The 14,048-nt window shown below is 39.9% G+C and overlaps 2 protein-coding genes, 1 long non-coding RNA gene and 1 pseudogene across 4 annotated transcripts; 3 read left to right on the top strand and 1 right to left on the bottom strand.

Moving 5' to 3' along the window:
• Nucleotides 1–423: 423 nt before the first annotated feature.
• On the top strand, nt 424–1,600 carry LOC147937669 (uncharacterized; annotated as a pseudogene).
• Nucleotides 1,601–4,742: 3,142 nt separating this feature from the next.
• Nucleotides 4,743–6,842, top strand: LOC104714953 (uncharacterized). The gene is made up of 2 exons (XM_010432417.2): nt 4,743–5,615; nt 5,712–6,842. The coding sequence occupies exons 1-2, from the start codon at nt 4,743–4,745 to the stop codon at nt 6,840–6,842; spliced, it is 2,004 nt and encodes a 667-aa protein (XP_010430719.1).
• A 1,485-nt stretch (nt 6,843–8,327) lies between these two features.
• On the bottom strand, nt 8,328–11,650 carry LOC104710330 (uncharacterized). Of its 2 annotated transcripts, none has more exons than XM_010426909.2 (2): nt 10,450–11,650; nt 8,328–8,766 (listed from the first exon to the last, which is right to left on the bottom strand). In XM_010426909.2, the coding sequence occupies exons 1-2, from the start codon at nt 11,648–11,650 to the stop codon at nt 8,651–8,653; spliced, it is 1,317 nt and encodes a 438-aa protein (XP_010425211.1). In that variant the 3' UTR covers nt 8,328–8,650. The 2 variants fall into 2 exon arrangements, with proteins under 2 accessions (XP_010425211.1, XP_087322158.1); XM_087466032.1 differs by having other exon boundaries at nt 8,643–8,857.
• LOC147937668 (uncharacterized) lies at nt 11,247–11,752 on the top strand. Its single transcript, XR_015566323.1, has 2 exons — nt 11,247–11,378; nt 11,457–11,752. It is a non-coding gene; the product is annotated as an uncharacterized LOC147937668 (long non-coding RNA).
• The last annotated feature ends 2,296 nt before the right edge of the window (nt 11,753–14,048 follow it).

Here is a 14,048-nt window from a genome sequence, read left to right as displayed (position 1 = left end):
CCACTTTTACCTAAACAGCTGCCGTCGTCGCAATTTTTTTTTGCTACCGCCGCCGCTTGTTCTTCTTTCTCTTTATTTTATTTCTAGCCGCCGCTGTGTTCAGCCGCCGCATCTCTTTCTTCCGTTTTACCCTCTCTCTCTTTCTTCTCTAAGATGTCTTTTGAATCTGCCTCCTCGGGTCAGCTTACGTCTACCTCCACCGGTACACTGGTCACCAGTTCTCCGACTCCTTATTCGCTCAGTGCCTTTGACAATCCGGGTTCTCTCATATCCTATGTTATTCTACGTGAAGATAACTATCCGGAATGGGCCACTGAGCTTCGAAACTCTCTTCAAGCCAAGCAAAAACTTGGCTTTATCGATGGTACTATTCCAAAGCCGTCGTCAGATCCTGAACTGAGCCTTTGGCTCGCCGCCAACTCTATGATTATTGGGTGGATACGAACGTCAATCGATCCTCCGATCCGTTCTACTGTCTCCTTTGTATCCGATGCTGCCTCTCTTTGGGAAAATCTTCGTGTGCGTTTCTCCATTGGTAATGGAGTTCGAAAGCAGGTTTTGAAAGATGAAATTGCGATGTGTAAGCAAGATGGTCACTCTGTTTTAGAGTAGAGTACTATGGCCGGTTGACGAAGCTGTGGGAAGAGCTACAGAATTACCAAACCACTCGCGCTTGTCGTTGTGAAGCTGCTACTGATATCACAAAAGAACGCGAAGATGATCGAGTTCATCAATTTTTGTTTGGTCTCGATCTGCCTCGTTTCAGCAACATTCGCTCTGCGATTTCGGATTGCGATCCCTTACCGTCTCTCAACCAGGCCTATGCTCGTGTTGTTCGTGAAGAACAAAATCTGAATGTTGCCCGTTTGAAGGACACTACCAAGCCTGAAGCTGTTGGGTTTCATGTCAAACCCGATTCTCCTCAAGATGCTGCTGTCACCACTCGTTTTCGTGACCGCTCCACTCTTCACTGCACTCATTGTCGTCGACAGGGTCATGAGAAGTCGGAGTGATTTCTCCTTCATGGCTACCCCGATTGGTACACTGACAATCATGTGTCTCGTACTCCTTCTGATACTAGAGACACATCTGGTCATGAGTCCTCTTCTCTTCCTGTTCAACGTGGAGGTCGCCCGGCGAGAGGTCGTGGACGTGGTCGAGTCAATAGTGCTCGTCTTAACGATGTTTCAAGCAATGGCAAAGATGATCAAATCGCTCAACTAATCACACTTCTTCAAAGTCAACGACCCAACACCACTTCTGAAAAACTGTCCGGTAATACTCATCTTAATGATGTTATTATTGATACTAGAGCTTCTCATCACATGACTGGTGATTGCTCTTTGTTAACTGACGTTGTTGACATTATACCTTCTGCGGTTATGTTTCCTGATGGTCGGGGCTTGCGTGCCACTCGTCGTGGTTCCTTAGCTTTGAACGACAAATATATACTTTCGGATGTGTTGTATGTGCCTAATTTTGACTGCACTCTCATCTCTGTCTCTAAGCTCTTGAAACAGACCGGTTGTATTGCCATCTTTACTGATGCCTTGTGTTTCTTGCAGGACCGTTTTACGAGGACTTTGATTGGGAGCGGTGAGGAGCGTGAGGGAGTGTATTATTTTACCGGGATCCTTGCTGCACAAGTTAACAGAGTTACAAAGGATATGGCGTCTAATGGAGCTCTGTGGCATCGTAGACTAGGACACCCGTCTGCAAGTGTTTTGCTTTCTTTACCAGAGTGTGATTCTTCTTCTTCTAGTCTTAATGATATTAAAAGTTGTGATACTTGCTTCCCGGCCAAACAAACTCGCGAAGTTTTTCATGAAAGTTCTAATAAAACATTGGATTGTTTTTCCCTTATTCATTGCGACGTCTGGGGTCCTTACCACACTCCTTCTACATGTGGTGCTGTTTATTTTCTTACTGTTGTTGATGATTACTCTCGCTCGGTATGGACGTTTGTCATGTCTGAAAAATCTGAAGTTTCACGCTTGCTACGTAATTTTTGTGTCATGACCGAGAAACAATTTGGCAAACAAGTCAAGACCATTCGGAGTGACAATGGTACTGAATTTATGTGCCTTACATCCTTCTTTCAGGACAATGGAATTGTCCATCAGACAAGTTGTGTTGATACTCCACAACAAAACGGCCGTGTGGAACGTAAGCACCGCCATATACTTAATGTCGCTCGTGCTTGTTTATTTCACAGTCATCTCCCTGTTAAGTTTTGGGGTGAAAGCATACTTACGGCCACTCATCTGATTAATCGCACTCCTACACCGGTACTCAATGGAAAATCTCCATATGAGGTTTTGTTTGGCAAACGTCCTTCCTATGATATGCTACGCATGTTTGGCTGTTTATGCTACGCTCATCATCGGGCTCGAGATAAAGACAAGTTTGGTCCGCGCAGTCGTAAATGTGTTTTCGTCGGTTACCCCTTCGGCAAGAAAGGGTGGCGTCTCTATGATCTCGAAAAAGAACAGTTTTTGATTAGTCGAGATGTTCATTTTCAAGAAAATGTCTTCCCATTTCTCAAAAACCAGATTGTCGTGTCACCCGCACCACCATCTTCTGGTTCTTCGGCTGATGATGACTGGCTTCCTCCGCCTGTGACTGCCTTATCTCTGCCGGTAACTGGCTCATCTCCTCCGGTTGTACTTGATGATTTGCCTACTCTCGTCCCTGTTCCTCGATCACCGTTGGTTGAACCCTCATCTCCGGTAACTCCACCGCTTTCTCCTCGACCCTCGGTTGAACCATCTCCTACTGAGAGTACCTCCTTATCTCCTGGATTACCCGAATTATTAGGTAAGGGACACCGGCAGAAGGAACCCTCTGTTCTGCTTAAAGATTATGTTGTCGAAAATATACACTCTTCTCACTCCCAAGCTCCATCACCGCCTCCATCTCCGTCCTCGTCTACGGTTTTTGGTAAGATTCTTTATCCTATCACTCAGTGTTTATCTGACTCTGGTTTTACAGCGAACCATATTGCGTTTATGGCCTCCATTCTTGATAGTCCTAAGCCGAAACATTTCAAAGACGCTCTTCTTATCAAGGAGTGGTGTACTGCTATGCGACTTGAGATTGAGGCACTTGAGGCTAATCATACTTGGGATATCACGGATCTCCCTCCTGGCAAAACTGCTATTGGTTGTAAGTGGGTCTATAAGTTAAAATTTAATTCTGATGGTACTTTGGAGCGACACAAGGCTCGCCTCGTTGCCTTGTGCAACCATCAGAAGGAAGGTATCAATTTTAAGGACACGTTTGCGCCTGTCGCTAAGATGACTACTGTTCGTTATCTGCTTGCTGTTGCTGCTGCTAAGGATTGGGAGGTGCATCAACTAGATGTTCACAATGCCTTTCTACATGGTGATCTTCATGAGGAGGTCTATATGAGGTTACCTCCTGGTTTTCAATCCTCTGATCCTAACAAAGTGTGTCGTCTACGCAAGTCCTTGTACGGTCTTCGTCAGGCTCCGCGCTGTTGGTTCGCCAAGCTCTCCTTTACTCTCAAACAGTTTGGCTTCAAGCAGTGATATCAGGACTACTCACTTTTTTCGTTTATTCAATATGGTCTTATTCTTCACATTCTTGTTTATGTGGACGATTTTGTTGTTGTTGGCAACGATCTCTCCGCGATCAATCGCCCAAGGACTATCTCCACAAGTGCTTTAAGATGAAGGATTTGGACAAGCTCAAATACTTCTTGGGTATCGAGGTTGCTCGTGGTCCTGACGGTATTTTCTTATCTCAGCGTAAGTACATTCTTGACATTGTCAAAGAGGCTGGTCTCTTGAATGCTAAGCTGTCCCTTGTTCCTGTGGAAGTCAATCATAAGCTTGGTTCTGTCACTGGTCCAGCCTGCTCGAATCCGGCTGCTTATCGTCGCTTAGTCGGTAGTCTTATCTACCTCAATATCACTCGACTTGACCTTACCTATATTGTTCACATTCTCTCTCAATTTATGCAGTCTCCTCTTGTTCCTCATTGGGAAGCCGCACTTCGGGTAGTTTGATATCTTAAGGGCTCTCCTACACAAGGTGTTCTTCTTCGACGTGACAGTGATCTCACCCTAACGGCTTATTGTGACTCCGATCATGGTGCCTGTCCTCGCACACGCCGTTCGCTTTCTGGCAATGTTTGTTATCTTGGGGATTCGCCTATTTCCTGGAAGACTAAAAAGCAAGACACGGTTTCGAGTTTGTCGGCTGAGGCAGAATACCGTGCTATGGCTTATACACTTAAGGAGGTTAAATGGTTGAAGGGCTTATTACATACATTTGGTTTTACTCATCCCCATCCAATACCGTTTTACTGTGACAGTCAAGCCGCTATTCATATCGCTGCTAATCCTGTCTTCCATGAAAAGACCAAGCATATTGAGTCCGACTGCCATCAGGTTCGCGATGCTGTTCAGGATGGTCTTATTACCACTACTCACAGTTCTACTCACGATCAGGTTGCCGATATCTTTACCAAGGCGTTACCACGTCCCTTATTTGATAGTTTGTTGTGCAAGTTCGGTGTTCGGTGTTCTGTTTTCTATGCCCTCTAACAAGTCACCAGGACCAGACGGTTATACGGTTGAGTTCTTTAAACATGGTTGGTCGGTAGTTAGAGCTGATCTCACTCACGCGGTGTAGTCTTTTTTCGCTTTTGGTTTTCTCCCAAAAGGGTTAAATTCAACCATCCTCGCACTTATACCAAAGAAAACAGATGCTCGGGAGATGAAAGATTACCGCCCGATCTCTTGCTGTAATGTGCTCTATAAGCTCATTTCCAAGATTTTGGCGAATCGGCTCAAGGCCTTTTTGCCGGATTTTATTGCCCCAAATCAATCAGCGTTCATCAAGGATCGACTTTTAATGGAAAATCTGCTTCTTGCCACAGAGCTTGTTAAGGAGTATCATAAAGAGACGATATCCTCACGTTGTGCCTTGAAAATTGACATACCCAAGGCCTTTGACTCTGTTCAATGGCCTTTCTTGCTGAATATTCTCAAGGCTCTGAACATCCCGGACAAATTCATTCACTGGATCACCCTATGTATCACCACAACATCTTTTTCAGTTCAAATCAATGGGGAATTAGCTGGTTATTTCCAGAGCAAGAGGGGATTACGTCAAGGTTGCTCTCTATCCCCTTACCTTTTTGTGATGTGTATGAATGTTTTGTCTGCTCTCCTTGATCGTGCTGCGGCTTCGCGGCTTTTAGGCTATCATCCTCGTTGTTCCTCTATGCAACTCACCCACCTTTGTTTTGCTGATGATATTATGGTGTTCTCTGACGGTAAGCAATCATCTTTAGAGGGTCTTCTAGCGGTCTTTAAAGAGTTTGAAGCCATATCTGGTCTGAGTATTAGTCTTGAGAAGTCCACCATTTATCTGGCAGGCGTTTCTAGCTCCATGCGTGACACTCTTCTAGCTCACTTCCCGTTTGAAAGCGCATCTCTCCCAGTGCGTTACTTAGGCTTGCCCTTACTCACTCGGATGATGACGCCAGCGGACTGCACTCCTCTAATTGAAAAGATACGGCAACGCATCAGCTCCTGGAAGCACCGCTTCTTGTCGTTTGCAGGGAGGCTGCAACTTCTCAGCTCTGTAATAGCTAGCCTCACTAATTTTTGGATTTCCGCGTTTCGTCTTCCCAGTGCTTGTGTTAAGGAGATAGAGCGCATCTGTGCTGCGTTCCTCTAGTCTGGCCAAGAGCTATCGAGTAAGAAGAATAAGTTGGCTTGGTCTGATGTTTGCTTGCCAAAGGTTGAAGGTGGTTTAGGCTTGAGGTCACTAGCTGAAGCGAATAAAGTTAGCTGTTTTAAGTTAATATGGCGCTTAGTTTCTGGCTCATCATCTCTTTGGATAAATTGGGTTCAACGGGAACTTCTGCTCTCTGCTTCTTTTTGGTCAGACCCTGACACAACAAGCATGGGTTCTTGGATGTGGAGGAAACTCCTTAAGTATCGGTCACAGGCTAAAAGTTTTCACATGATGGAGGTCTGTAGTGGATTGCAAACTTCGTTTTGGTTTGATCATTGGTGCCCTCTTGGGCGGTTATTTGATCTTCTTGGCTCAAGAGGCTTTATCGCGATGGGTATCCCTTCCTCAGCTACTGTTGGTTTGGTGGTTTCTACTCACCGTCACCGTCGCCATCATTTGGACCTTTTGAACAAGGTCGAACTCGAGATAACCAATCTTAGAGATAGAGGACTATCTCAAGGAAAGGATGTCTCCCTCTGGCGCCAATCTAACTTGCAGTACAAGCCTCGATTTTCCTCCTCCGACACTTGGCAGCAACTACGTCACCCTCGGCAAACAGTGAACTGGTATCGGGGTATTTGGTTCTCTGGTTCTATTCCGAAGCACTCATTCATACTTTGGTTAGCTGCAAAAAATCGATTAATGACGGGTGACCGTCTGGCGACTTGGAACAGAGGGGTTGATACAGCTTGCGTTTTTTGTCAGGCGCCCATGGAGACGCTAGAGCACCTCTTCTTTACCTGCTCCTACACTTCATGGGTTTGGGCTGATTTATCTCGTAAGCTGTCAGAAAGTCACCACTCGGCTAGTTTCTCACAGCTTCTTACCCTGTTATCGTCAACTACAATTACTGGGCCAGCTCTCTTCATTCTACGTCTTGTTTTCCAAGGAACTCTCCACACAGTTTGGCTGGAGCGAAATCGGCGTCGTCATGGAGAACATCCGACTTCTTCTGATCACATGGTTCAGTTCCTCGACCGACTTATGCGTAACAAGCTCCTCTCCATCCAGCGGCTCTCTTCCCCCAAGCATGCTAATGCTCTGCATGTTTGGCTGGCTACTAGATTCTAAGTTTCATTTCCTTTTCTATGGTTTACATTGATCACACTTTCAGTATAAGGATGCATATAGTGTACCAAAGACTTTTTTTGGGTTGAATATAATTTAACATTCATTCAAAAAAAAAAAGAAAAAAAAAGTTCGATGTTCGAGATTTTGACGCACCAACTTAAAGGGGGATATTAGGATATATGAATATACATGTCAATATTCTTAGTTAGATACGATCCTATCGGAAAAGGAATACTTTGTATGTATAAATACAACACTTATGAGAATGAATAAAACCAACCTTTACAGAATATTTCAGTATCCAAATTAATTTATCTTTAATGAAGTACCATAAAAATTTATAGAAGTTTCTCGTAAGAACTTTCTAGCTGAACAAATTATTTTAATAAAAATTACGTAAAGATATGATCTCGTAGCCTAAAGTATTACATTCGGACCAATGTCGTAGGCACCCTGTGATGCAAGTATTCAACTGGATTAGAACTAGACACTTCCGCGACAAAAAGAAAGCTTATAATCTATAATAATTGGTTCATGTTTGCTTTGCTGTCGAATGAAATAACATTATATAAATATGCCTCTAAAGTTGCATTTGTATGCAATAATTGGTTCATGTTTTGTTTTTTTTTCTTTGCTTTATTTTTCGAGGTATGAAACGTGTTTTTTTCATTAGCTTAGATTATAAAGAATAGAGTATTAAATGCATAATTTTCTTTCAATTATTACAGTTTTGGGGAGCCAGGGGCCCAGGGTTTTAACCATGTTGTCCACGGTGTATATATGTATATCTAAGTACCTGACGACACATAAAGCTAAAAGGATGATCGAATTTTTTTTTTTTTTTGATGAGTTGTGACAAGTCGGTACATGAATGTATACTGGTAACCACTACATGTATTTATTTATGATGACAATCACACATTCTAGGTTCTAGCTGTTGACAAAATAAAAACACAGAAGTCTACCTCAACAGTCGATAAATTCTCTAATCTTCATGGAATATTTGTACTGTACGAGGATTTGATTTTATTCGACTTCATAAAATTTCCCGCATCTATGCGTTCTTACCTAACTCGTATATATATCACAATCAAATTTAGAAACCATATATAATAATATAAAATAAAAATAAAAATATTATTAAAATTAAATTTTATTTAATTTGGAGACAAAATGTTGAAGATTAGGGAGAGCAAAAGGGAGGAATAAGAGTTTTTCCCTTTTATTTGTTCTACAACCGAAAATCATTTATGGAGAAGAATTTCCAAAAATGAAGTGATATATATCATCGGTGGTTCTTATTTTATATAAGATAAGTTGTTAGTTTTTGCAGACAACACACCGAAGAGGAAAGATATGTGAGCATCACATATTATTTGCGGTATCTTCATGAAACACATACTACATCTATCATCTATGGTTCGTGTGTGTTGAGCACCATTGGTGATAGATAGTGCCATATGTAAAGGTATAGAGGACAACAAATCACTTAAACCGCTTGGAACGCGCCAAGCAAACGCTTTTATTCAAACTTATAAAAACTCTCTTTTACAAGTTATGAATCTAAGCCTACTCTCTTGTCTATCTATCACAACACCCTGTGTAGATCTAAAAGAGTAAAATGAACACACTCACCTTCAAAGCCTTTTTTCGATTGCTTGAAGGTTTACAAAAACTCACAAACTTTTCCCCACGAGTGCTAACTCTTTTTGCGGCTAGCCTCTACCTTACACAAATGATCTCTAACCTAGATCTTTGTGAATCCCTAACTAAAAGGAAATATTCCTTATCCTAAAAAATATTCTCTCTTAACTCTCTCGATCAAATATACCCTCAATATCTTCGTGTATATCTTGATCTTCTTCTTCCTTCCTTCTCACGCTTCTTATCATGACTTCCATAATCTTCTTCCACGTCAGCCCACCTACCACGTCAGCATATCAGCATTCTGAGACACTTCACAAGCTCATATCACCTTCAGAGCTCTGATGCACTTTCACCATAATGGTGAACGCCTGTGCGGAATGGTTTTGTATCACAAAGGTCATCTATAATGGAAGTCTATTGGTTTGGTAAGACTACTTAAATCGATTGTTTTTTTTTGTTATTTAATTATTTCAGTTTGTTATTGTATTGGTGGCTACTTTTTCTGTTTGAATTAGTCATTATTTGTTGCATGAGCCTGAAAGAAAGTGACAAAGGCCCAAGTGGGCAACAGCCAAACCCTCTTTCGTATGGTCGCTAGCTACATTCTTGATCATATCACATCATTTACTATCATGCTTTTTTTTTTCTTTTTTTTTTTCTTTTGATACTGCAGCCCAATTATATACATTGTTAAACGAAAGTATCATACTTTGAATGAGCTTATCGCCGATTAACACTAGCACTGCTGAGTCTTTTTCATGGGTCAGAAATATAATTTTGATGCAACGTAGAAATAAAATGTTATTTATTACATATCCTATTTTGATGAGGATGGATCTATGTTAAATTTCTTATTAACTAAGAATTTTGCGATTTATCTTAGTTTTCCGATATTTTCAAAATCAACGTATCGCTATTTTACCTTTTAAATCTTCCACTACGTCAATCTTAAATTTAAGTCATTAAGATTAACCGTCAAAATATATAAACTACTTAAGTTTCAGCCAATGATCTAATTTAAACTTACGTTTGTGTATTTTGTGTCAGCATCGTTTAAAAAATATGAATGACGTGTCACTATCTTTTGTCTCCTCTTGATATTTTGTTCTTACTCATATTCGTACGGAAAATATAGATAAAGTAATTTAACCATAGATAGTGGAAACTAAAACAAAATGTTGTCAAATGCACTATAATTCTTGAAGGAACGAGAGCAAAAACGATAAGCTAGTAAATCTTTGAAACTTTGCACCAAAAAATGAAAGAAGTCATTATCTTTGAAAAAGAACTAGAAGTTACTTGTTTATTAGTTATTACTTTCACAAATATGTTTCACGGTCAGCATATATACGAATTTTTTTTTTTTTTTTTGTCAACAGATATATTTTTTTATTAATTTTAATATTACATCGTGTCAACGTTAAAATTATATGATATTACTTTCATATTTGCTTAGAAGACATTTCTTAAATGTAAATAAATTTTACTGCAACTGATCGAGGAAAGCTAAGCTTTCTAAAATTTCTAGATCATTCAATGGTGTGTTTAAAAGAAGACTAGAAAAACGCTATATTTTTTAAGATACCCTTGAGTTGTACTTTTCTTCTTCTGAGTCCCCTCTTTTTGGTTACAAAATATGTAAGGAACCATTACATTGGTGTGGAGTCATTGTTTCTTGGACCCTTATTTGTTAGATGAAGATATACATAAATCTTCATACGATATATTTAGATCTTTTTGATATATATCTCTTGTATATTTGGTTCTATCCAACCACTGTACTATATATATCTGAATCGTGAATACAATAAGCTCTACGGAGTTATACCTTTCTACATGGTATCAGAGCGGGAAGAAGAAGGAACAATGCCATGACCAATGTTTGTGACAGGAGCTAAGGATCCGTTTCTAACAGTAATTGAAGGTAAGATACTCGAATTAAATGTAGAACGTAGAGTACCTGGGTGAGACGTTATGTGATTTGTTGCGCCGGAATCCATGATCCAAGGAGAGTTGTAAGGATCAGCAAGTGACATGGTGTTAAAGGCTTGAGTGATGTTGGCGGGTAGGTACGGCGAGAATGAGGACTGATCGTGAGCTAAATGAGCCTCGTGAGGGGGCCTGGTAGGAGGAGGACCAATGAGGCCTGGTTGGGCAAATCTTTGTTGTTGGGCCTGATAGTGTGGATTTGAGCCCATTAGTTGTGGGGAAGAAGGATAGACCAGTGGAGAGGGAGAAGAGAAGTACGACTGCGTCCACGGAGAGTTGCCGAAATGCCACGGTGGAGAGAAATACGACTGTTGCCAGTTGTTCCCGAAACGACCGCGACCGCGACCACGGCTACGTCCACGACCACGGCCGCGATTGTTAGTGTAGTAGCCGCCGGAGTTGTTGTTGTGAGATCCGCCGGAGTTGTTGTTGTGAGATCCGCCGTTGTTGGTGTTAAAACCGCCGGTGTTGTTATTGGTGGAGGAGAGAGACTGTTGTTGTGGATCGGAAGTCGTGTAGAGCAGAGCAGGCGCAGAGGAGGTGGTGATGGAGGTGGGTGAGATCTGTTTGGAGAGGCGTTTTTCTTCCATTGTCAACATCGAACGTGCCTCGAGAAAACCAGGGAAAGGGGTTTTGTGTTTGATAACATTAATGATGTTATCAAACTTGTCAGAGAGGCCATTGAGGAGATGGAGGACGAGAGCTTGATCCGTAACAGGAGAGTCAAGGTTGGCCAAGAGATCGGAGATTGATTTGAGCTTCTGGCAATAGGCATGAACGGTGAGGTCACCGATCACGATGGTTCGAAGCTCACTCTCTAGTTCAAGAGCTCTTGCCGCCTTGTTGTCCCGGAAGAGGCTTTCGATCGTGAGCCCGAGATCGCGAGCCGTCGCCTTAGTGGTAAGAACCGTATCGAGTATTGATTCGGATATGGTACCATAGATCCACATCTTGACCAATCCATCATGTTCGGTCCAGGTTTTGGCAGTCTTGGGTGTTGAGGACGAGGTGCCGTCGATGTGACCAAGAACACCGAAACATGTGCAATGAGTCTCAAAGAGCTCACGCCATGCTTGGTAGTTTAGTTTGTTCATATCAAGCGTGATAGGAATGTACACTTTGATTTGAGAAATAGAGAAGGGTTTTTCATTGGGAGAAAGAGGAGTTGTCATGACGATAGAAAGAAGAGAAGAAAGAAAGAGATGAGAAAGATTAGAGAGTGGAGAGGATCGATCGCTTTAGCTTGGTGGCTAATTTTTAAGCGTCTGATACCATGTAGAAAGGTATAACTCCGTAGAGCTCATTGTATTCACGATTCAGATATATATAGTACAGTGGTTGGATAGGGCCAAATATACAAGAGATATATATCAAAGAGATCTAAATATATCGTATGAAGATTTATGTCTACTGTGATAATGTCTCCGCCATCTATTTATCGTCCAATCCTGTTCAGCATCAGAGAACTAAGCATGTGGAGATTGATATACATTTTGTTCGAGAGAAAGTGGCTCTTGGTCATGTCCGTGTGTTTCATGTCCCTTCTGCAAGGCAGTTTGCTGATATTTTTACCAAAGGGCTCTCTTCTCCACTGTTTCTTGACTTCGGACACAGCCTCAGCGTCTGACAACCGCCGCTTAGTCTGAGGGGGAGTGTTAGATGAAGATATACATAAATCTTCATACGATATATTTAGATCTCTTTGATATATATCTCTTGTATATTTGGCTCTATCCAACCACTGTACTATATATATCTGAATCGTGAATACAATAAGCTCTACGGAGTTATACCTTTCTACATTATTACTACAAGTGAAGAACATTGTGTAAGTTTACATGTAAACTGAGAGAAAGACAAATAATTGCAAATCGGGGTAGTTAACCAATATTATGGTGGGACATATGTGCCGACCGAAGATGCTCTAGAATCTATCTACACTATCTTTTGTCAACAATGTAACTACACTTCTTTATGCTAGTGTTGTGTGTGTGTGTGTCAGTGTGCGTAAATTTGCATATTCACAGTTGTCTTGAAGAAACAAATTAAAGCATTCACAGTTTATTAACAATAATGTCTAGAAAAACTAATGCATGAACATTTTAGTTGATATTTCAGAAAATTTCAATATTAGTGTTCTGCTATATATGTATATCTAACGGATAACTAAGTTTTGATTTGCTTCGTTCATGAAAAAATTAGATAATATGGATCGGATATCCGAAAAAAGTTCAGAACATCTAGCCGAATACCATAAAATTTCAAAAAAAACATTTTAATCAATATAACAAGGAATTGTTTTTGATTTTGTAATTTTGTCACTCAAATATTCGGGAATTGTCATTTTGCTTCAAATATTTTAGATTTGTCATTTTTGCTCACTTTAAAAACTATGCATTTGTGATTAATATCTATATACTTAAAACACTAAACCCTGAAAAGATGGAAAATATATAAAGTGTAAAGTTGTGTTTTTAAATATAAAAAATGGCAAATGTAAAATATTTAAGACAAAATGTCAAAATCCGCAAACGCTGCCGCTAAAGAGAGACGTTTTCCTAATTGATTCATATAACAAACTAGTAAAACATTGCGAAATCACCTAAAAAGGATAAAAGGAAAAGGTCAATTTTTGTTTTTTTTGGTTGGTTTAAGACATAAGATATAGTGTCTTACCAAAAAAAAAAAAAGACATAAGATATAGTTATATTTTCCAATTAATAAATGTTCTTGTAGTTTTTTACTCTATTTTCTCAAAAATTCTATGTATTTTAAAGTTACATAAAATAAAATAAATATTATTATTTAAGACAGTACGATATATAAGAATACCGAAGTGGATGATCATGACTGTTTAAAATAGATACTATGTATTTTGATTTGCTTTGTTTTGAATGAATACCATGCATGTTTTACTGTTTGCTTTATTTACAAAGATCCAAAAGTTTTGGAACGAAGAATACCTAAACAAGCAGATGACCTAATGGATAATTTGCCCTTACGTTGCATCGATGGCATAGCATTGTAAGCGAATGCTTCACTTTACTACAACATTTGCATATGATTATGAGCATTCAATTAATGCTTTTGCAGAGATATGTAATGTACCAGAGGCCCTCGAGCTTTTTGAATCTTTTTTACTATCAAACAAATTATCTTTCTGAAATGTTACCTTTGCATCGATTAATTGTTTTAGATTCACAATTCATCAATGGACAAGGATAAGACATACAAAAGTATATATATATATATATATATATATATATATATATATATATATATATATATATATATATTAAACATGTGCTCGAGGTTGATGAATTTGAAGAGCTTTGCAGATATCCATTACCATCTCGAACTTTTGGAGTCTTTGCTTTGAGGAACATGCAAAAGTTTTTAACCTTAATAATGCATGGTCTTTAATAGAACATGCAAAAAGGAAACAACGTATTGTTTTGACAACATTGTAAGTTACAACTTTATGTCCTCATTTTGTTTGGTCTGATTGAAATATAAGCTCAAAAAACTTTGAAACTTTTACTACCGAAGAAATCCCTTAACATTTTTATA

This window comes from Camelina sativa, chromosome 9, assembly GCF_030686135.1.
Source record: "Camelina sativa cultivar CO46 ecotype springtype chromosome 9, ASM3068613v1".
Classification (NCBI taxonomy): Eukaryota; Viridiplantae; Streptophyta; class Magnoliopsida; order Brassicales; family Brassicaceae; genus Camelina; species Camelina sativa.
The sequence above is the reverse complement of the archived record's forward strand: the minus strand, read 5'-3'. Positions and strand labels throughout refer to the sequence as shown.